General features: G+C 48.4%; 1 protein-coding gene across 1 annotated transcript in view; it reads left to right on the top strand.

Moving 5' to 3' along the window:
- PRPS2 (phosphoribosyl pyrophosphate synthetase 2) overlaps positions 1-21,098 on the top strand; it is a 34,857-nt gene extending 13,759 nt beyond the window's left edge. The window contains exons 3-7 of the mRNA XM_032880198.1: positions 9,707-9,805; positions 10,280-10,404; positions 15,832-16,005; positions 16,818-16,977; positions 18,704-21,098. Coding sequence (XP_032736089.1) covers positions 9,707-9,805; positions 10,280-10,404; positions 15,832-16,005; positions 16,818-16,977; positions 18,704-18,796 — 651 coding nt within the window. The 3' untranslated portion in view covers positions 18,797-21,098. The remainder of the gene's footprint in view (positions 1-9,706; positions 9,806-10,279; positions 10,405-15,831; positions 16,006-16,817; positions 16,978-18,703) is intronic.
- The last annotated feature ends 1,812 nt before the right edge of the window (positions 21,099-22,910 follow it).

The raw sequence follows: 22,910 nt of genomic DNA, 5'->3' as shown, positions 1-22,910 counted from the left end.
TGCAGATCCTCTTTCCTGCAGGAGTCGGTTGGGTCTTCAGCCAAAGTCATGGTACAGAATGCAAATTCATAAACAAGGTCTGGAGAAGGAAATCAGAAAGTATGAGTTTAGACATTACCTTGGGGTTTGGATCTCAGAAAGCAGGACATGCTGGGTGCCACAGAGGAATGTTTTGGCCAGTTATGAAATCAGAGGAAGAGCCCCAGTTTGATGAGCGTTGAGAATCCGATTGTATTACAAAGAAGTCTCCGTGGTCAGTTTGTTCTTTTAATTATCCTGAAATCATGTTAGACTGAATAATTCTCGCAATCACCGAGGCAAATCACTAAGCCTTGAAAATGCGATGGGATTGAGAATCTGTTGTTGAGTATTTACTGAAGAGCTATGGTGCATAGGGTACGAGCCGTGTGCTCCAGAGGATGTGAAAATCTCCCGAACCAGTCGTTTGCCCTTCAGGGATGCCTGGTCCAATTGTGAACTATGACATCCATACACTTCACGTCTTCTAATGTTAGTCTTTCAGCAGATGGCCTGAGGTGGTCCTCAGCCGTAGTGGCCAAGTGCTCAGCCTATGCAGCATCCCTTTAGAACGGACAGACCATTTCTCTCGGGAGTTCTGAGTGTCAACAACGTTTGGAGATTTGAACCAGACCGGGGGGGTCAAATGCAGTGTGGCCCAGCAGAGGCATGGGAGTGAGACCGACATGTGGGTGTAGACGGCAAGGCTTAAATTGTTCTCTAGAAGAGGGAGAGAGCGGGCCCAGTGCAGATGGCAGGGAAGACCCTTGGAGCCAGGCTGGTTGGGGTGTTCTTTTTTTTTTTTTTTTTTTTTTTTTTAAGATTTAGTTATTTATTTGAGAGAGAGAGCACAAGTGGAGTGAAGGGTAGAGGGAGAAGCAGAGTCCCCGCTGAGCAGGGAGCCCAGTGTGGGCCTCTACCCTAGGACTCCTGGATCATGACCTGAGCCAAAGGCAGATGCTTAACCGACTAAGCCGCCCAGGTGTCCCAAGTCGGGGTCTTTTTTCATCCCAAAGGCAGTGTGGGACAGACCAGGGAGTTAAACAATGAAAACATGAATTATAGTTTGTGGTTAGTTGAAAGAGTTGAAAAATATTAAAAAAAAAAATAGAATATTTTCCCGCAGTTTCACTTTTTGGAAACAGGTACCGTTAACATTTTGGGGTGTTTCTTCTTATTCCTTGTGGGTTGGAAAAAACGTGTGCGTGTGTGTTACATATGTGTTACTAACCTTAAAAGTAGAACTGCCAGTTATTGCACCAGCAAAAGGTAGGCTTATTTGAGAATTTAAAAAAAGCATCCGCAGGTCTGAAGGACGAAGGAGAGGAGCAAAGGGGGAAGTTAGGAGGGCTGTTAGGAACTAAAAGGCCATTGGAGGAAACTGGGAGTTTGAAGCTATTATAGTGGCTTTCCATCAGCTGAGCTGTTGCCAGGAATGAGGAAAATGTTTCTTCCTCCTGCTGGAGTAGCGAAGTACTAGAGTCGTGTCCACATGCAAGGCCAAGTTTCCCTCTTCTGTTGGGTCTGCAATTGACTAGGAGTGGAAGGGCGTGAGAGCTCCCCCTCCCGGAACCTCCCGACTCCATTTTAGTGAGAATTGCCTCACTAATGTTCTTATCTCCCCCTTTAGATCAACAGCTTTCTGTGGAAGCATCACTGATCAGCAGTCAGGTTCTTTATATGCAGTGGTTTTCTATCTCTCGGTGCCAGCGAGGACCTTTCCTGGTTACCGCGTCTCATGTGGGAGGGAAAGTGCGCAGCAGTTGGAAAGCGTTTAAGCCACAGCGAATCCCAGGAGCATTAGAAGAGAGTAAGGCACAGGCATCTCCCCTTGGAAGTCTGTCTGTTCTCCGGACTGTGAGCATGGAGCCAGCGTCGTCTTGCTGGGCATGTCCTTTCTGCAAAAGATGGAGAGACAACACCCAGTCAAAACCAATAGGACAGAACCAACCGTATGTTAGTTCTCAACCAGAACCCTACATCTGAAAATATTTATTGGCTCTTACTTGGATTTAGGGAAGAAAGGTTTCTCCCTCTGAATGTCACCGGAGTCACGTTTGCCTCCTGAAATGGCTAGGAGAGAAAATAGCAAACTAGCTCGAGAGCACGGTGCATGGTCCGAGCACGTTTGGGAAGCCACAGTACACGGAGAAATGTGAAGCAATAGTTAAAACAGACCCTTTTGGCAAGCACATTTTAAAACACTGTTATCTCAAAAGCACTATTCAGAACCACGTTTGTTACCACTAATAGTCTGTAAAGTTGCCAATTCAGAAACTATGAATTTGGATAAGAATCCAGGGCCCATTCCTAGTTGAGATAAAAGAAAGACTTGTGAATTCAGAACCTTGTCGCCCTTCGGAAAGGCTCACAGGGTCCTAATGAGGCTGTTCCTGTTTGGAAAGCTTTCCCCCTTTCGGCAAGAGATTGGGCAATGCAGATCAAGGGTGTTTTCTTGCCACCAAAGGGATAGAAGCAGTGACCGTGAGGAAGAAGGTCTACAGGCGGGATCTGGAGAGCTGGGGAAAGCGGTCTCTCCAGGTGTTGTGTGTTTCAGTCCCGGGGATCTTGACTCACGTCCTCCGAGGGTCAGGGGGTGGTGTTTGGTTTAGAGGGACCACGTGGATCCAGGAGTCTGTTCTCGAGTTGGGCGACACAGGGGTCGGTGAGCCGTTCCCGATTGGGGCCTTTTCAGCGAGGTTGAAGGATCTTTTTGGAGGTGTCCTTTCCGAGAGACAAATTCTCCAGGTTGTGAAGGGTGATGATGTAAGACTGTTTGTCTGCTGGGAGTGCGCAGTGAAGGCTTGGCTCTACCAGAGAATGGTGATTTTTTTTTTTTTAGCAGAAGCAACTACACCTTTATGATATTGAAGAGCTCTCTTTGCATCAGGTGTGGGTCCAAAGAGGCAGGGCCAAATGCACAGTCGTCCTGGGACTATCTCTAAGCATGAGAGTGCATGAGTTCCAAAAGCAGGAAGATCTGCAATCTAGAAGAACTCAGGGCCATGCCTTTGGCCCCGGCATTTGGACTATACACATTTTGCCACTTGAGTCTTAACAGTGTCCTTAGTGCATTCGAACAGCCCTGAGGATTAAGGACGACGTGGAAAACATTTATGTGAAGCTAGCCATAGTGCCTAGACTTGGAAAAGCACCTGACCAGTAAAGCGGGGACCCCAGTCACTGTGTAGTTCAAGAGGGGTTCCCTGGGAAGGAAATCATTTTTTCTGCTGGAATTTTAGCCACAGAAGACGCACTGGCGTATTTACATGGGAAGCTTCAGTCCAGTGAGAAAACTGACAAACCATGATGAAAATATGCTTGTATCCATGAAATCTAGTTGCCAAACCTCCAGTGGTCCGTTGGGCATTTTAATTTGCCAGGCAGATTAAGATACGGTATGGAGAGGTTTTCCAGGATTGTATTTTGGACAAGTGGAGCAGGCAAAGTAGACATTTTCTCAGCCTTTGTAAAATTTCCCGTCAATATTGGTTCATGAATGCTCTCATTCTGTCAGTAGACCCGTGGTTTAATGCGTGTACAGTTGGAAGTAGTGCGAATAGTGGAATTTCTGGTAGGACCGGATGGTTATTGGGTCTAAACCCGAGCTCGCTTTCTTCATCAAAGCAACAGTTACTAGATTTCCAGTATTTTTTCTGGGGCTAATTGTTGCGCACCTCTGGTCAATTTTTCTAATTTGTTCTTTGAAAGAACATCCTGCCTTTGGAACACACCAGGGCTCTGGCTGTCGTTCTCCTTGAGAGGAGCATTTTTTGGTGGAAATTTTTTGTCCTTGAGTCTGGAATGTCTGGGAACTTTCAGAGCCAGAGCTGCCGGCAAAAGCACGGCACCCAGTAAATTTTGGACACGGGAACCATTTTTAATCTTAGCCCCATTAGAAGTAAGGAGACCCGGTTGCTGCCGTAACATTCCAGAGTCTTGAGCTGCCCCAGCGGCACACAGACTGTCCGTATAGGTGTATGTGGTTTTGCCTTTGGCGAAATAGAAGCTTGAGTAAGAGTGTATAACCCAGCCTTGTCGTAGCGAAAGTAGCTAAAGGTAAAGGGGACAAGACTCAGTGACTTCAGGGGGAGTGGGAAGGGCACGCTCAGCGTGCTGGTTGCCGGTTTGGTCCTGTAAGAGCCGTCAGTAAACCGTGGAAAGTCTGCGTGGGTCAGAGGAGTCTCCTGGGAATCGTGGGCAGTCAGAAGTGAGGCCTTCAGCGTGAGGCAGCATGAGGCAGCGTGCGGGGGTTCGTCGGCGGAAGGGGGGAGGCTGGCAGAGTTAGGGCCATCGCGGTGAGAAAGAGTGACTCTTGGAGGAACAGGGAATAGGAGGGTGTCCCTGGGATGAGGCTTCTGGTGGCGTGGAACAGGGGGATGGTTCGTGGGACCCATGTGACTTACATCTGCAGTGGCCTTAACTGTGAGGGCAGTGGCAGGAGTGGCTCTGAGGCCAAGGGCGGGTCCCTGAGGAGCCACTGGTTGCTGGCCGGGTCACCTCTGGCCTGATGTTTGTGGGTGAGCGCTCGGGGGCATTCCCGAAGCTCTTGTATAAGAAGAGGAAAAAGGCAGGTCGGTAATTAGGATGTCTGGGGGCAGAGGCTTTTGTTAGGCTTAGCTTTCAAGCCCCAAAGCCTGTGTCATGCCCTTATTTCCCAATAATAGGGTTGGGTTTGTCAGGTTTGAGTAAAGGGCGTAGAGGCTGGGCAGGGAGAGAGAGGTTTGGAATCCCAGTTTCCACAAGAGCCAGCCAGTCTGAGAAAGCCTCTTAGTTCTAGGTTCTGGGACATGTAGGTTCCCTCGGAGTCTGCCCAGATCCAGTTCTGGTCTGTGTTCTGAGATCACAGACCCTAAATACCAAACCGGAGTTTGGACAAAGGACAGTTTTTCTTTGGAGACTTTGATATCCCTTTAAGGCCAAAAGTTTTAGCAGGTGGGTGCTGTCTTCTGTGTAGAGGCTTGAGGAGGAGGACAGAAGCAAACTGCGTATTGTGACAAAGTAGAACCTGCCGAAAACTCTGGATCCTCCCAATCCGCTTTTAACGTTTGGGGAAAGTTAGGAAGGGCTCTGTGTAGCCCTGGGGCATCACCAACCAGGTGCGTTGCCTTTCTTTCCGATACTGGTTGTCCTTACCAACCGGGGCGCTATGAAATGCACCACGTAGGTCAGTTACAGTGAAGCATTTGCTGTCGGCGGGAATGGGTGTCAGTCAAAGTGCCATCAGAGACCGCTTAAAAAAGATGCCGACGGGTCATTTATTTCCCCCAGTTGGCTATTTTGGTCACTACTGTCAAATTCTAGAATTATTTTCCTCTTTTGCGAGAAAGCAGCTTCCGGCATATTTTTCTAAGAAATCTGGGCCCAGTCGATGAATAGGCACAGAGGAGCCAGGGAAGAAAGGAGGTGCGTCTCTTAAAGGGCCTGGACAGATGGGAGCAGGTTCAGAGACAGGAGCCTGTCGAGATCGATCAGAAGCCTCCCGCTCTATGAGCCATTTTAATACTCCGAGGCGGGGCCTGCTTTATAGCCAGGGTGTCAGTAAGGGCAGACACAGACTTAGCCCAACGTGGATAGTAGTTTCTGCAGGCTGCTTAGAGGGAGGATTGGGAAAAGCCCCTGTAGTTTCCCGTAGCCCCGTTGTACAGAGCAAGATGGAGTCACTCATGTCAAGCAGGGGCCCAGGACACCCATCTTGAGGACCCTGGAGACTCTGATAACTCTTAGGGGGTGTGACCAGCAGACCTCCTCTGCTTCTGCGTGTTATGGTTTCTGGGGTTTCAGCTGAGGTGGGCTTGGTGATATCTTGTGGCTGTAGTGCCCTGAACTGCTTGCGTCATTGCTTGACATGAGTGACTCCATCTTGCTCTCTACCCCTGTCCTTGGGAATTAGGACGTTGTAAGACGCCTGAAGCTCTTATATTTGTAACAGTCTTTTCCCAGTGTCCTGGTTCTTTGAAATAATAGCAGAAACTACTCTTCCGGTTTGTTTAGGGGACTTCATTTGCTGGCGCTGAACATCAAAAATTTTAGCCATCTTTCCCTTAGTTGCGTTATCTAGGGTGCGAGCAAGCTGGTTTGCCAGGTTACTCATATCTGAAGTGGATGTAGTTTCTCATCCCATCCTGGTCCTTTTAACTAAAAGGGAAGTTGGAGTAGTCATTAATAAGCATAGAGTTAAATGTTACCTCGACGGATTCACCATCCAAACTAAGACCAGAATTTTTAAAGACAGTTGGGAGGTGATTGTAATAATCATGAACAGATTTCATCAAATTTTTGTGTGTAAGCCTGAATTTTGTTCCAATCAACAGGCTTACGAAAAGCCATTATAATTGTTCAGTGGAGATTTCCAGTGAGTTTTCTATCATCTTGCCGAAAGGTAGGGGTCTGTTTCTAAATCCTGCTAAGGATTTTCCCATTGGGCTAGTTTCGTCCGGTGTTTGGCCTGGCCCTCACCAACAAGCATGTGTACTAGTTGATAAAAATCTGAGAAACCAGGGTGGTAAGTTGGAATAACTATGTTAGATTCTTCAGCAAACCTCAGGGGTCCCGGTCATTTCAGGAAACTCTTTAACCATGGCTGGAAGTTCAGCCTTAGTTCAGATAACGTAAGAAACTTAAGGGTCTGTTTAGATCCTCAGAAGACTTAACATTAAAGGGGCACGTTTTAACTGGTTCAGGAGAGGAGAGAGTGGAGGAGCTTCTGAGGAAGGGAAGGTTTGGCAAAAGGACTAGAAGGAGAGATCAGGAGATGAGAAGGAACAGAGATGCCGGAAGAAGATGGCGCCTCGGGGGAGGGGCCTGAACACAAGGTGGCTGGCTGCCTTGGACCTGGGAGCAGGGTGAAGAGGCCTCGGGAGCCGGTTTTTCTTTTTAATCGTTTGCCTCGTTTAGTATATAAAGTGTATCTCGGAAAGAGGCAATTTCAGATTCCTGATAGTGTTTCGAAGCTTCAAAGTACCAATTAAAATAGAAATCCCATTCAGTTTGAGAACCATGGTTGTTGTCCAGTTCAACTTGGAGAAAATTAAGTTCGGAAAGATTGACAGTTCCCCATAATGGCCATTGAAGTTCTAAATGACTTCTGGGTAAGCCAGTCCATTTATTTATAAATGTGCATGTGGAGGGACCATAGTTTTTAAACATAAAACCGGCTGGAGTCCCAGTGGAGGGGTGGAGGGGTGGGGGGGTGGCGGCATGCCCTCAGAGCATTTTGATGACTGGGTCCTGTTTCTTAGAGGTTTTTCTGGAACAGCCTGGTCCAGAAGGAATCAGATGAAAGGCCAGCACAGTTCCGATAGGAACGGTCCGATTTTGAAAAGGAATCACACTGAAGGCCAGCCTGGTTCTGCGGGAGGACTTTAGCTGCCTCCATTCTGGCCTGAGTCTGTAGTTTCTAATTAAGTTTCCCTTGCCAGCTTATCTCTTCCCGCAGGCCAAAGACCCCGAGGGCACGGCAGCCCCTGAGAGGAACCAAAATTATCCCCTCGAGCAGTGGGCTGCTTCTGGCAGGGAGTTCCCCCACAGTTGACCCCGAGGCAAATGATGGATGGATCTGACTTTCTCGCCGCCCACCTGCCTGTCCCTACATAACCTTTTCCCACATTTTCCTTATATACAACCAGACCTTTTTCTGGCACTTTGGAGACCATCTTGGAGACACTGGTCCCGCTGTCTTCTGGGTGGAAATGAGTTCTGTCCTGTTCCACCGCCACTGCTTTCTCCGCCTTTGGATCTCGTCAGTGGCCGGTAGCCAAAGCTGGTTTATGTGGGACCCCTGGGACCCCGGCTACGGTTTCATTAGGAACAGTGCCGTTCCTGACAGGAAGCAAACCAGAAGCTTGAACGGTTCCATCAGGAACGGTCTGAATTGTCCTGGAGGTCCAAGGAGGGGTCAGAGATACAGACAAAAACCGAAAACCCCAAAGCCGAGGGCTTACGCAGATCCCAAGTAAAGCCCGGAGAGCTTAGACACAAGGCATGAAGCTCAAAATCCTAGGAGAAAGCTTCCCCTGAAAACTCCAGGGTCATAGATAAGGCAGTGAGCCCCAGCAGCTCCGGGGGTACCACACCTGTTTGCTCACCAGCCCCGGGGCCTCTCTGGGTCGCATCTGATCACCGAGTAATGCAGATCTTGAAAATAGACTCTGCCGGTTACTTTCCCAGCAATCGAGGGGTGGTTTGGGAATGGAAGAATTGCAAACAAACAAGGTGTGGCAAGACTGTAGGCAAGGCGGAGGACAGCGGGGAGAGCTAGGCTTTTGAAGGAGAGAAGGGGGAGGTTAGGAGGGCGCTTAGGAACTAAAAGTCTCTCGGAGGAACCTGGGAGTTCAAAGTGTGGCGGCTTCTCATTGGCTGAGCTGTTCCCTGGCGCCCACTTCTTCCCACTTCTTCCTCCTGCTGGAACCCTGCGCAAGGTCAAGGACGCCTCTTCCTCTTGGGTCTGCAGTGGACGAGGAGTTGGGAGGGCATGAAAACTCCCCCTCCCAAAACCTTCAGACTGCCCCTAGTGAGGGTTCCCATTGCTAATGTTCACAGTAGATTATAAGGCAGTAGGTTTCTGTTTGTTTGTTTGTTTAAAGTATGGTGTGTTAAGAGAAGATACAAATGATCCGTTAACATCATGGCGTAATTCCTTCCCGTGTACGTTTTTACATGAATATACGCGTGTATTTAATAGGGATCATGTTATTTCTTACTATTGTGAATGAAATGTCTTTTGTTTCACTTTTGAGATGCAATTGATGACATTCTGTGAGTCTGAATGAAATCTTTTCAGCTTATATGTATATATTTTGGGGTTAGTGTATGAGAATATTACCGTTCACAGTCAAATGCTGACCTCTTTTCCCAGGTGTCATCTATGTCTGTGTAGTCTCTTAATTTTTGTTTTTTTGAGTTAGACCGTTATTGTCCAGGGTTTATGATGTAGAAGCTAAAGCTGCAGAGAAGTCACGTAATGCTAAAGAGGAGACAGCGTCAATAAATCACCTCGTACCCTTTCTTGAAACACCAAATTCTTTATCCTGGTACAGTGTTCTCTCTTCAGTTTGGTTTTTGTTTAATTTGTGACGGCACACGCTTCTAGCTGCAGCACATGAGCTCTTCCTGAGGAGGGCCTGGCCTCTGCGTCCCTTCCCAGCATGCCCCGCCCCGCCCCTCCACCCCCAGTCTCAGACCAGTGCCCGTGGCCACACTGGGCTTCTTTAGGTCCCCGGATGTGACCTGTTGGCCTCAGTGATGTCACACGTGCTGCTCTTTCTGGAACACTGGTCTTCCCTCTGCTGACCACACCTTAAAAGCAGTTTCCTTAAAGGGGCCTCTGATGACCCGTGTCTTTAAACTCCATGCCCTCCGTGCTCTCCTCTCCTCTGGGACCTCTTATTCCTCACCCTCATCACTCTTTGCATAATACAGATGGCGATGTTACCTGTGTGTGTTTGGTTTGCTTCTTGGATATTTGTTCTTTCTACCCAGTGTCAAGCACATTGTCTTGCAACAATATATGGAAATAGTAAATGTTGGGTGAATAAAATGGAACGACTATCTTTGGTTAATAATGTAATTTTCTTGTTATTAATAATAATTTGAAGTATTAAAGTTTTAAATGACTTAGGTTAATTTTATTAATGTTATCTCTTCCCTTCTCTTTTCCTGTTATAAAATCTGTGTCTTTATTTTTTAGAGTCGTGCTCCGATTTCGGCGAAACTAGTGGCCAACATGCTCTCAGTCGCTGGGGCCGATCACATCATCACCATGGACCTGCATGCCTCTCAGATCCAGGTTCCAGCATTTTCTTTTTTGCCCTTGTGACCAGGGCCTTAATGGATGTGGTTAAATACTTACTGCGTTAAGTTAAATTATTTTCGAAGCGGGTAATAACATGACTCGTGTTTGAGTTTGTATGTGGTTGCTGTCTTGGATTTTCATCTTTACTGGGCTTGGAAACAGAGTTTAACAGTTGTTTCTGCTGTCTTCCACCAGTGCGTCCAAATAGTTATGGAGGAGGGGGAATGGCTACTTGGTAGTAAACTTTAGAACATGTCTGCAAAGATAATGGATTGGACTGACCTAGGTGCCCGGAACATACCTGTCTTTTGATTTAATTCTATTAAAATTCAGAAAAGGGAGTTTGTTGAAAAGGCTTCTTTCGAATAGAAAATCCGAATTTTACATAATGGAAGAGGGTATCTTGTAAAAAAAAAAAAAAAAAAAACCCAAAAAACTCTGCAGTGTGACACTGACTTCTCCCCTTAGGGATTCTTTGACATCCCGGTGGATAATTTGTATGCGGAGCCTGCGGTCCTGCAGTGGATTCGGGAGAACATCGCCGAGTGGAGGAACTGTATCATCGTTTCACCTGACGCCGGGGGAGCCAAAAGGTAGCCCAAATGCACAGTGATTTTTCTTTTTGTTCTATTTTTTTTTTAATGCGTTAACTAAAGAAGCATGTTTTAAATTACTTAACGCTCTATTGTGTAAATGGACAAGGATGGGGACTGCAGCCTTCGCCGGCAGAGTAGAGAGCAGTTCTCTAGGTTAGCATGTCATCGTTCATGGAAGAAACACAAGCATGTGTTTGTTTTCAGTGGACGTGTTTTACTCAAGATGTTACTTTAAGTTAATTTTTTTCTGATGATAAGAGCAATGAGCCTAACTAGAAGTCTTTTCATTAACAACGCAACGGACTAAGCCAGTCCTTCCTACTACAAACCCCTGACAGGGAAAGCCAAAATAGAACAGAGCTGTCAAAAAGAAATCTGTGTCCATAGAGCACAAGAAAAGGGAGGAAAAGATCCAGAGCCAAGGAATAAAGAAGAGCTGAAAACCCTGTTTCCGAGGCCTGGGTCGGGTATGAGATTCAGGAAGAGGCCGATGTTTTGGTGTTAACTGCCCACATACAGGTCTCTAGAACAGTCACCGGACTCTCAGATGACTGGCTTGGACAGAAACTGACATGGTACCAGAAGCATCAGACTGCGGGCGCTCAGACTAGCACCAGGAAGCCGTGCCGAGCCACCAATCTAGCGGGCTTCGCGGACTTGGGGAGTGAAGGAGTGGTCAGTACCGAGAGTTCAGAATGCAGGGTGAGGACGGTAGAAGTTGGCTTCCATACGGGCCGGATGCTTGCAGACTCCGCATGATCTTGTAGACCTGGGCAGCGGCCATCTGGGAAAGGAAGACTGGGTGGCGTGGCGCTTTGGTGCCCAGGTGTAGGAGTCTTCGTCAGGAAGGGAGACGGACAAGACACCTCTGGCTGTCAGTTGAGCACAGGCGCAGAGAAGCTGATAAATGGGCCGTGAAAGTATCCAGTGACCATCGGGCTTCGGGATGTCTTTAAAATGCAGCTGCCTCTTTGGCTCCCCTGTCTGCCTGTAGCCTGGGTAAGGGGCTTAGAATCGAACTTAAATGCTCAGGAGTAGCCCAGAAAGCTGTCATTGAGCCCACGCAGGGAAGCGGAGGTCCTGATTCTTAGAAGAGCCCCGATGCTAAGGTGCCTTCTGGGGGTCTTGCTGGGGATGAAGAGGTGGGGCCCGCCCCCCCGGACAGTGGCAGGAATTTGCTGTTGCCAGGAAGGAGACACAACTGCATCAAAGGCCGTAGCACAAAGTTGGGAGGCGAAGACCAAAGCTGGGCAGTGGCAAAACCCTCACCCGGGACCTCCAGGTCCAAGCGTGCGGAGTGTCATCTGTCCATCTATTGGGAATGCTTGCCGTTTACTTGGACACTTTAGTAAGTCATGCGGTGGACTCTGCATTCACATACGGTGACTCCAGTGGCCCGATCAGAGGGCAGAGGTGGACGAGCAGGTCAGAGGTAGGTGAGCCCGAGACAGAGCTTGTTGTTAGTGACAGTGCTCATGAGACATGATTCGCATCCGACCCTGCTGTTCTGCAGCTCCGTGGAGTTCGGCGCTGTCCCGGAGCTGTGCCTGCAGCAGCACTCCTCCGTTCCCGGACGTTTTCCTCACCGCAGAGCAGACCCGTGCCCACTCGCCAGGCGCTCCCCGTTCCCCCAGTGACCGCTGCTTTCCTCCCCGTCTCTGCAGACATCACGTGTGCACGGCTCGTGCAATATGCGGTCCCTCGTTTTTGTTTTTTTTTTTAATTTTTTAAAAAATACTTATTTATTTTAGAGAGACAGACATGAAGGAGAGAGGTCAGCAGGAGAAGCAGACACCCCGTCGAGCAGGGAGCCCGATGTGGGACTCGATCCTGACACTCCAGGATCATGACCCGAGCCGAAGGCAGTTGCTCAACCAACTGAGCCACCCAGGCGTCCCGGTCCCTCGTTTTTAACTGGGAAAAACTACTCCGGCAGCTAATAAGCCAAAAGAATAATAGATGCCACAGACTCTTGTTGCCTTTTCTTTTTCTGTCCTGACCCTGTTTTTCTATTACATAGTCTCAGCCTACGCATCCTGTTTGCGGAACTTCAAATTGGGTCATGTTCCCCATCTCCCTCTTTAAACACCTCCATTCTGCCCAGCGTCAGAATTCTGTTGTTCAGACACGTCCCCCTTTTTAGGTGACACAAGTGGTAATCTGCCGCACACACCTCTTCCCTGTGCTTTTTAAGAACCATCCTCGTTCCGTCTTGGCCGTGATTCCGCACCTATGCGGTAAATCCACTTCCGTGCTCTTTACAGCTGAGCGATAATTCCACGGTACGCTTACATCCGGACTCCTTGACCGAGTCCCCTCGTTCCCCGCGGGGAGGTCCTGTGGTGTGTACTCCTAAGCACGGTCCCGCAGCATTGGCCTGACTGTGTCTGGAGGACGTTTGCACACATGAGCTAGTCCTAGAAGGGCAGTTGCCCAGTCCTAGGGCAAGGGCCATTTTGGTTTGCATGAACAGGAACAAAATTAGGTCTTTTGGAAAAGGTAGACAGGTTGACCGTCCCAAGCATGAATGCCTGTGACTTTCTCCCCAGGCCTGCTACCATAGCAGTTGGGCGGACCTTTTTTACTTTATGAACCAGATAGTGATGGCGTGGTATCTTTTCCTGTTTATTCTGGTTACTACGGACAAGGTCCGGCATGTCTTTTCCACGATGGCCTGGCCATGCCTTTGCCTGCTGTCATGTTGGCTAGAGGCCTTGTCCTTTGGATCATTAGGGGTTTATGTGCTTTTTTTTTTTTTTTTAATGATTTTATTTATTCGACAGCACAGGCAGGGGGAGCAGTAGGGAGAGGGAGAAGCCAACTCCCCGCTGAGCGGACAGCCCGACGCGGGGCTCGATCCCAGGACCCTGAGATTATGACCTGACCCAAAGACAGAGGCTTAACCCACTGAGCCACCCAGGCACCCTGGATCATTACAAGTTCTTGGAAGACAGGAGGCTGTGCCTTTGTTCCATGCGGTGTAGTACGGATACGTCCCCAATTTCTTCATTTCTTTGTTTATTTTTATGCTCTGCAGGACTTTTGGAACATTTCTTCTGTTCTCATTTATCGCTTCGTGGTCTGGCTTCTGGGTTTAGGAAGGGTTCACCCGTTCTCAATTTTTCTTCCATGATTTCATCTATTTCAAGACAAATTGCCTTTTTCCTCTTTAATGTTCCAATTTTTCTTCCATCTGATAGTTGTTTTGGATTAAAGAGTGAAGAAGAATCCAGCTTTTTCTCCCCCCAGCCATCTAGTTGTTCCAAAACTATTTATTAAATAATCTATCTTTTCCCTTTTGATTTGAAACACCATCTTATATACCAAATTCCCCCCATTTACTTGCCAACCCTTGTGTGTGGGTTTTTTTTTTTTTTTTTAAGATTTATTTATTTGGCGGGGGTGGGGGAGGGAAGGGACAGAGGAAGATGGAGAAAAGAGAATCCTGAGATGGTGACCTGAGCCAAAACCCAGAGTCAAATGCTTTAACCAACTGAGCCACCCGGGCACCCCAAGCCTTGATTTTAAAAGTGTAGAATCAGGGGTACCTGGCTGGCTCAGTGGGTTAAGCCTCTGCCTTCGGCTCAAGTCATGATCTCAGGGTCCTGGGATCGAGCCCCGCATCGGGCTCTCTGCTCAGCAGGGAGCCTGCTTCCCCCTCTCTCTCTGCCTGTTGTTCTACCTACTTGTGATCTCTCTCTCTGTCCAATAAATAAATAAAATCTTAAAAAAAATAAAAATAAAAAAATAAAAGTGCAGAATCAACTAACCAGAGTTAGTGGCCAGTGCTGAGTTGCTGTTTTTTTGCAGATCCCCTTCAAGGCTGTCCCACTCAACCACCCCGCTCCCTCTGCCAGCAAAGCCAAGCGTTTTAGGAGCGGCTCTTGTGGATTTTATTGCCACCTTCTTTCCTTTTCCACAAAGTTTCTGCTACATGTCATTAGCTTCTTCGTCTTTGGGGTAAGCTGGTCCCCAACCGACAGAACCGCTGCACAGGTGCCCCGTGATACATGCAGTAGACATGGTCAATGGCATCTTTGCTCCATGCAATGAAAGTCATCTCACCAAAGAAGATGGGTATCAGACCCGTTGGAACCCGCTGCCTTAGTTAAAAGCTTTGAAGCTTCACTTGCTGCAGGTAAAAGGATTGCCACAAGAGGGTACTCTTGGGTAGTCTCCGAAGCTCAGTGGGGCTGACTGCTGAAGGGCAAGTGAACCCTTAGAAGGGAGCTCACCCTTGGTGTAAACACGGAACCAGGCTGGGAACTTGGTGAAACGGATTCAGATTGAACTTCTGTTGTTTTCTTCTGGAAACAATGGAAACACATGTTGAGAAGAAATGGCAAGGGAACTGTATTTTGTTCTAGGTTTTTCTGGGTAAGATCCTGAGTGATACCCTGGATCACCATCATTTGGTAGGAACATATATTGAGTCTCGCGTACGTGGAAGAGAAGAGCTGTGGCCAGACGCCACGGCGCACTGAGACGTCTGGCCTGCCCCCTTCTCCCTTTTTTGCCAGCCCAGTCCTTCCTGAGTGGGTGACTTTGGAGCATTTGCCGCAGATGAGCAGAAAAACTCACGGTTTACTAGTCCCAAGGTCCCTGGTGCAGGGAAGCCTGTTCTCCTTCGCTGTCATGTTATGTGGATTTGTGAGCCGGGACTTTTGTCCCCACTGGCTACGCCACAAACTGAGCGAGTCGCGGTTTCTAAATAACGTGATTTAAATTGTCTCTTAGTGATCTTTTTTCCTTATTGGTTTTTCATATACACTGTATTTTCATGCTGTTAAACATACAGCTGTTTCCTTGTGCTTCTTTTTTACCTTTTTTTTTTAAAGCTTTTATTTATTTATTTGACCGAGATCACAAGTAGGCAGAGAGGCAGGCAGAGAGAGAGAGACGGGGGAAGCAGGCTCCCCGCTGAGCCGAGAGCCCGACGCAGGGCTCGATCCCGGGACCCTGAGATCATGACCCGAGCCTGAGGCAGCGGCTTAACCCACTGAGCCACCCAGGCGCCCCCTTTTTTATGTTTTTATTTAAATTTCAGCTGGCTAACATGCGGCGTTACATTAGTTTCGGGTGGATAGTATGGTGATTCAACACGTGTCTCTGACTTTTTTTAAAAAGTCGCACGAACGCTAACAGGCGGCGTATGGATTTCTCAGTCTGCGGTTTTAGCCAGTTTTATCCAGGCGCCCGGCAGTCGTCACCGGCTGCCACGAGCGCAAGGCCACGTCAGCGCACGTCTCTCCCTGTGGCTCGCTTACTGCGCATCCCAGGCCAGGCCTGGCTTTCCAAGTGAGACCCGCTGACCTCGTTGTCTTGAGTGTGGTGGGTTAACTGCCTTCCTGGAATACAGCACTGAGTGACAAGCGCTTTTCTTCATAATGACAAGATTTGACGCGTCTCCGTGTCTTCGAACAGGGTCACCTCAATCGCAGATAGGCTGAATGTGGAATTTGCCTTGATTCACAAAGAGAGGAAGAAAGCGAACGAAGTGGACCGGATGGTTCTGGTGGGCGACGTGAAGGACCGCGTGGCCATCCTCGTGGACGACATGGCTGACACATGTGGCACCATCTGTCATGCCGCGGACAAGTATGAGGGATGGTGTGGGCAAGCGTGAGGGCATCTCATTAGGGAAGGAGAAATGGCAGCTTTTAAAAATCGGGCCGGTGTTTCCAAATTATCACTGGCTGCTTGCAGAAGGTCTTTCACACCAAAGGACCGTCTAGGCCCATTTCTTTTTTCTCAGGAGGAAAAAACCCCACAGACCTTTATGGCCTGGTTTCCATTTTCAAGGACGAGCTTTCTGTGTATTTAAAATAAAGGGTCAGAGAAGGTGCTTCCCCTAAAACAGCTCAGAAGGAGAGTGGGGAGTGGGAGCCGCCACCCCGCCAGGTGTGGCCGCAGAGCACCTGCGAAGGCGCCGGCCTGACTTGAGACGTGCGGGGGGCAAACCGTGCCCACCGGTTTTCCAACATAGTGTGAAACAAAAAACATGCAAACTGTGTCGCTAATTCTTCTGTACTGACTGTAGCTCAAGATGATGATAGTCTGGCTTTCTTAGTTTAACCCTGTGCTTCTCACCCAAGGGCCGTTTTGGTCCCCTGGAGACATTTGACAGCATCTGGAAATGTTTTTTGGTTGTCACCAGTGAGGGGGAGTAGGAAGGAGAGGCCAGGGATGCTGCTCAGGAAAGAATTACAGAGGCCCAAGGCCAAGGTTGACACAAAGAGTTTTGCCACTGCATACCTCAAAAGATTCTCTTTAAGTTAATAAATGCGAGAGAAATTGGTTTTCTGATTTTCTTTATGGAATACACTTTTTGCTTTTTAAATCACACTAAGGGGAGAATGTTTCAAGGGTATTTGTTCTTTTTTTTTTTTCCCCCTTCTTCTGTTTTACAGGCTGCTCTCGGCTGGAGCCACCAAAGTTTATGCTATCCTGACACACGGGATCTTCTCGGGACCAGCTATTTCCCAAATAAATAATGCTGCCTTTGAAGCTGTTGTCGTCACAAACACCATTCCGCAAGAGGACAAAATGAGACACTGTCCCAAGATTCAGGTACTCCTATATGGCAGGCAGAACCAAGCGGCGCGGAACATCCGTCCAATCCTGAAAACAGCCCCGAGTCTTCCATGGGGGCCTGTGGCCTCTCCTAACCAAGGGCGCGATCCTCGCTGGGTCCGAGCGAGGCTGGGGCCAGCGGAGGTCCAAGTTAGAAACACTAAGCCGATCAAACCACAGCAGGAAAGCAGATGAAAACAGGCCAGGCTAAAGCTGAACAGCATGACCGTATGCCCCAGGATAGCATGACCATATGCCTCCACCTCTGGCTCTGTACCCCCAGACTTGAAAACAGGTGTGCGGATGAAAGCTTGCGCATGTCTGTCCATAGCAGTGCTCTTCGCAGTAGCCAGAAGGTGGAAGCGGCCAGGAGTCCTTCCACAGGGGAGTAGACTGCCAAGGTGGGGTCCAGCCAATGGAGCTTCACTCGGCCTTAAAGAGGAAGGATAGTCCGGCATAGGTGACAACGTGGGTGAACTTGAAAACGTGGTGCTCAGCGCAAGCAGCGGGCCACAGAAGGACAGGTGGTGTACGATCCCCCTTCTCTGAGGGGCCCAGAGCAGTCCAGTCGAGAGACGGAGACGAGAGTGGTGGTCGCCAGGGGCTGGGGGTGAGGAGGGGAAGCTGGCGCTTGACACGGACAGAGGTGCTGGCTGGGATGCTGGAAACGTTTTGGAAATGGGCACCAGCGATTGGCCGCACAGCACTGAGAGTGCGGTTAATGGCGGGGTGAACGGCAATTCTCGCGTTATGGGTATGTTCCCACGATTTTTAAAAAATGGAGGCGAAAAAACAGGCCGTGCTAAGGACACTTAGAGCTTTGCCCCTTCCTGACTTCAGATTGTACCGACGGCCTGGAACTGTGCCGAAGGGATTTGAGCCCCCGTTTTGGCTCTATGCTGCGGGGAACCTTGGCGAGTCATTCCATCGCTAAAAGCCTCCATTGTCACCAGCAGAGCAAGAAGGTGGAGCTGGGCGACCCGCTTCATGATTTCTGACCCGTCCAGTGGCAGCGAGGTTCATTTGGCCCAGGGCCGGGGGCGCCGCATTGGAAAATGGTCAGAATAGCTTTGTCTTTGCTTTTCCTCCCTGACTGACCGTAGTTGCGAGTCTGCAGACTACATACAGCCCCCGGGCCCGGTCTGGCCCACCGCCTGGTTTTATAAATAAAGTTTTATTGGAACGTAGCCGCGCTCATTTGTCGATGTATGTCCGTGGCTGTTCTCACACTGCAGTGGCTGAATTGAGCCTGGCCCGCCAAGCTGAAAATGCCACCCCTGGGCCTTCCCTGAAAACCTAGTGCGCTGACCCCTGAGCAAGGTGATCTTAAGTGACACGGTCACTGCATTTTTGGAAACCGAGAGAGAGGAAAGCCTTCCGTGTCATGATTGAGTAAAATTAAACCAGAGACACCCCAAGAAAAGGACGTCTCTGGCTAACAGGGACCCTGAGAAAAGCCTCTGAGTATTCGCACTGGAACTCTTGCTTCCCCAGTCCCGTGCATGTTGGTAACTTGAAGATCGAAGTGGGGGTGGCCGGAGGGGGCGGTTGGTGCTCGCACGTCTCTGTGTGCTGGAAAAATCCTTTCTGGGCTCTGTGGCTTCTACGCTTTTCGCTATAAATAAATAATTTATTTTATTTAATAAATACGTGTAAATAAATACGACTATTAAATACGACTGAGGTGTCCCACTGTGCTCTCCCCTTTTCTGTTGGCCTGCAGGTTATTGATATCTCGATGATCTTGGCAGAGGCAATCCGGAGAACGCACAACGGTGAATCTGTGTCTTACCTGTTTAGCCACGTGCCGCTCTAGACCCCGGACGGGGAGCGCGGGGCCGGCCCACTTGTGCGTGCTCGCCTGACTTCTTAGTTTTAGGACTCAGCAATTCTAGGATATAACGCAAAAGCATCCCATCTTGTATCCTCCAAGACGCATTGTTTCCCCCCTTCTCAAGCTCAAGACCATTTCTTTCCAGTTTGGCCGGGGAGGGTGGTGGTTGTTTGATCTTCGTGAGTGAACTGTTTGTTGTTAATGAGATACGTTTCGTCATCCCAACTTGTCCCGACAGGTGACCCTCTTCTTTGTTTTGCCAGTACTTTGAGGCCACAACTTTCAAGTATGGAATTCTACCGCCGAAGTTCACAGTTGATGTATTTCGAGGTTGCCCAAGGCGACTTCAGATTAAAGCCTTCTGTGTAAATAAGGATAATGCCTATGGACATTGGGGTGAAACCCTGTATACAGAATTAGCCTTTTACTTCCGAGGGAACCTTAGAAAATTGATAATACCCCGAGTTTGGTTTTACTTTATTTTTTTCTTTTTAGTCACCAGGATTCAAATAAACCATTGTGGTTATTCTTAATTTGACCAGAATTTAAGCAGCCCAAGATGGCCACTGACACATTTACTTTCTGATAAACATGAGACAGCAGAGTCAATCCGTATTTTTTTTTTATTGCCCCTTCTGAAAAACACATGATAACCATCACTTACCTGAAACGTCATGTTCTAAAATTCCAGAATTATGTGCAGCGGCAAATCTGATTGAGGAAGTGTCAAGATAGACCCTTCAGGCTCACTGGGGCTACTCACGCTGTGCTCTTCCTGTCCCGCCGTCTTGTTTTATGGCCTTTTGTTAGTTCCAGCTTTTACTTTGCCTTTTTTCCAATAATTTCACATTGTGGGTTGCCGCCAAAACAAAGACTCCCCTAAGTCTCCTCAGATTTACTGGTCTGTTCATTGTTTTTGACATAATAAAAAGGTGAATTTCTGTTGAGTACCACCAAATGCATATTTAAACATGACCTCCTTTGTTTTAATATTCTTTTGCCTTTTGTAATCAGAAGTAGCAAGTCTACTAGACTACTGATGATTTTAACTAAAACCGTTCCATGAAGAACGTGGGTAAGCGAGGCGTACAGAGAAAGTAAAGATAAGGAAGTGTTCATTGTTTTGTGACGGTAACGTTCCAGTGGTGGCCCAAGAGCGATGGTGGAGGCGAAGCTTGCTTTACTCACACGTGGCCCTTGACAGCATCCTCCTCGGTGAGGTGCCTCCCCACGTGTGGCAGAAGAGAGATTTGCCTGCATAGACAGAGCCTGGGAATAATAACAGTCCCTCTCTTCTGCTGAATCTTAAAACTCGAAGAGAGGAAATTGATCTAAATTTTGCAGGTGGCAAAACCAAATCCAGAAGTCAACAATGGACTTGAACAGCAATCTTTAAGGTTTCAAACTTCACTACAGCAGAGGTCGAGGTCAAAAAATATCGTTTGGGTCATTGCGGAGATGAACATCTTGCTGTACCTTAAAATGGATTTTGAGGAAAGTGGTATTCTAGCCTGGTAGAGTTGGCTGTGCAATGTGTATTGACTCTCTAGGCAGAGTTGACTTGATAATGTAAAGAGCCTCCTTAGATGTTTGTAATTTTTAGTTTTGATAAATGAGGAATATCTATTTCTTGGAATTTCTATGCCTAGACCAGTGAAAATGTAGTTACAAACACGCACACGTAGACAGCCTTGGCATACAAGCGTAGACACATTAACATGACTGAAAAAAGTTGATTTAAATGTGATCCTTTTCTCTCAAGTCTAAGAGCTAGTTTCAGAATAATCTTCAGATAAAAATATGCATGATCATGATTGAATTAACAACCGCCTCTCTCTCCTAGTCTCACTTTGTTGTTTTTCAAGTAGTTCTGATACATTAACTAATTCGACTAGACTTGGCCACACACAGCGGCAACGTAGACCCCCTCGACTATGTGATGGTTTCAGTTCAAGAAAGATGATGAAGGGGGCCTCGGGAGCGGCCCCATCCCCAGACTCGCCAGCCCTTGCTGCTTGTGTGCGGACCTTAAGCGAAACCACCAGATCTCTCGGTTGGGTCCGACTCACGTGTGTGGGGCCGAGCAGGGGAGCCACAGAAATAACACGTGCCCCAGAGCTGCTCGTGCTCCGGCCAAAAGTGTGTTAATCCGCGTGCAGATGCTCCTGTTAGAACATGCCTCTGTTCGGATGCAGTGCTTACATGGGTTTAGGATATAGGATTTTAAGGTCGTCGAACACTGTACTAACACATTTCAATAAAATCGTGCTACTTCCTTCTGTTATAGTTTGTGTCCTCATTGCAAAGTGCTGCGTTTTGATGGGGTTCCTGAACGTGTTTGCACCTCATGATGCTAGCCCGGCATATAAAAATTACAGAGAAGCCAGAAGTTAATTGAAGTCAGCTTTTCTCCATGGTGAAGGTATTTCGGGACTGACCAGCAGCCTTCCTTGTCCCAAAGTTGATAATTCCCAATGTTGCCTATAAAAGTCAGAAATGGCACAATGCACTTATACGTTAAAGTAGTAACAGTCTGCCCGAGAAGATCACCATTTAAGACCCAACGTGATGGAATATACTAGAAGGGAGGAAGAAAATAAAGGAGAGGTGGGATCCCAGAACGTCACCAACTTTACAATTACACCTAGTAATGCTGTCACACCCCTTCCGAAGTGTTTCATTTCATCTTGGCGTGTCCGTAGCCAATCTGCCGGCTGACCTCCAGGGTGGACAGGCTGAGTGGCGAAGGGAAAGCAAATACGAGGGGGCAGAGGGCCAAATCGGGCTGAGGAGATCCGAAAGGGCTTTGTGAAGGGACCACCAGTATAGATGAGAATTTGTGGCGAATGTTCCACAACCAATGGCTGTATGCCCACTGCGACCAGAGCGGGACGGCACAGGGCATTTGTATGAGGTGCTTGAGTGAGGATGGCCCTTGAAGACGGAAGTTAAGGGCTGAGACATGTCACTGTATCATTCGTGTAGATTGTGTGGAGAAGTCAATGGGATCCCTCCTTTTTACTAGGAATCTTCATCTTCCTGATTTATTTCCCTGTAGCCTGAGAACACCCCCTCCACCTTGTCCCTGCCCTTGCTTTCCAGAGCTGTGTTCCGATTGCTTTGTTTTACTGTAGCCTCTGAACTGTTTTCTCCCCTGGAGAGCAAAGCGCGCGATGCTCAGAAGCGGGTTTCACCACTCACTACAGTGAAACCAGCAACGAAAGCTCTTTGGGAGGGTTGCTTCATGTCTCGTGCCTCAGTTTCCATAGATGGGAAATGGGAGAACGGGACCTCTATTGGGCGATGATGAGGATTGAATGAGATCTCCGTACGGTGCTTAGAATGGAGTGTTTTGTACATTAATCTCACCTTTTAGAGCAGGCGTCTTAAGTCTTCCCTCTGAAACGATAAGTAGGTGTGAAGCAGCAAGATTTTCATGCATTTTCGAGATGTTAAGCTGCACGCGCGTGTGGTCAAGTCACAAGCACCAGCCAGCCCCTCACCCAGAAGCACGTAGTCCTGGCGTGTGACCGTCTCTGTCCACGGCAGCGTTCGGTGGCAACAAATGATCGTGTGTTGAAAATCCCCCCAGTGGCTGTAGAGGTGGCAGGGAAGAATGGCCTACGGTAACTGCCGTTCTCTTTGGGTTGCATTTACGCCAGTGAATCCTTAGCTGGGGGAAAAGAGACAAACCGCCCTTACCACGTACGCTGGTACCGCTTTCGGCTGGTGGTGTGCTGGGATGGAGAATCGAATCGGATTGTTGTGAATGGCCTCGGCTGATCGTGGTCACGGTCTCTGTTGTTGGCTTTGGCAATCTTGCTGCGGAATCAGATACGGGAACACTTGATCCCTGTGCCGGAGCCCACATCTGGCACCACCTTGTCCTTGAAGAGGTGCAGGTTGTGAAACACGGAGTTTCTGTACCCGCGGGCGTGGGCCTTATCTTCCATCAGCTCGTGAATGCCAAGGTGAGCATAGGAATGAAGTAATCCTTCTTAGACTTTGTATCCTTGGCTTTGGGCTTCTTGCTGCTTTCTGCTTGGCCACGGGAGACCTCCATGATGCAGTTCGTGGCCTCGGCCGCACCCAGTTC

The sequence above is a fragment of the Lontra canadensis genome, unplaced genomic scaffold, assembly GCF_010015895.1.
Source record: "Lontra canadensis isolate GAN:19392208 unplaced genomic scaffold, GSC_riverotter_1.0 scaffold68, whole genome shotgun sequence".
Taxonomy (NCBI): Eukaryota; Metazoa; Chordata; class Mammalia; order Carnivora; family Mustelidae; genus Lontra; species Lontra canadensis.
This window is presented reverse-complemented; position numbering and strand designations above follow the sequence as displayed.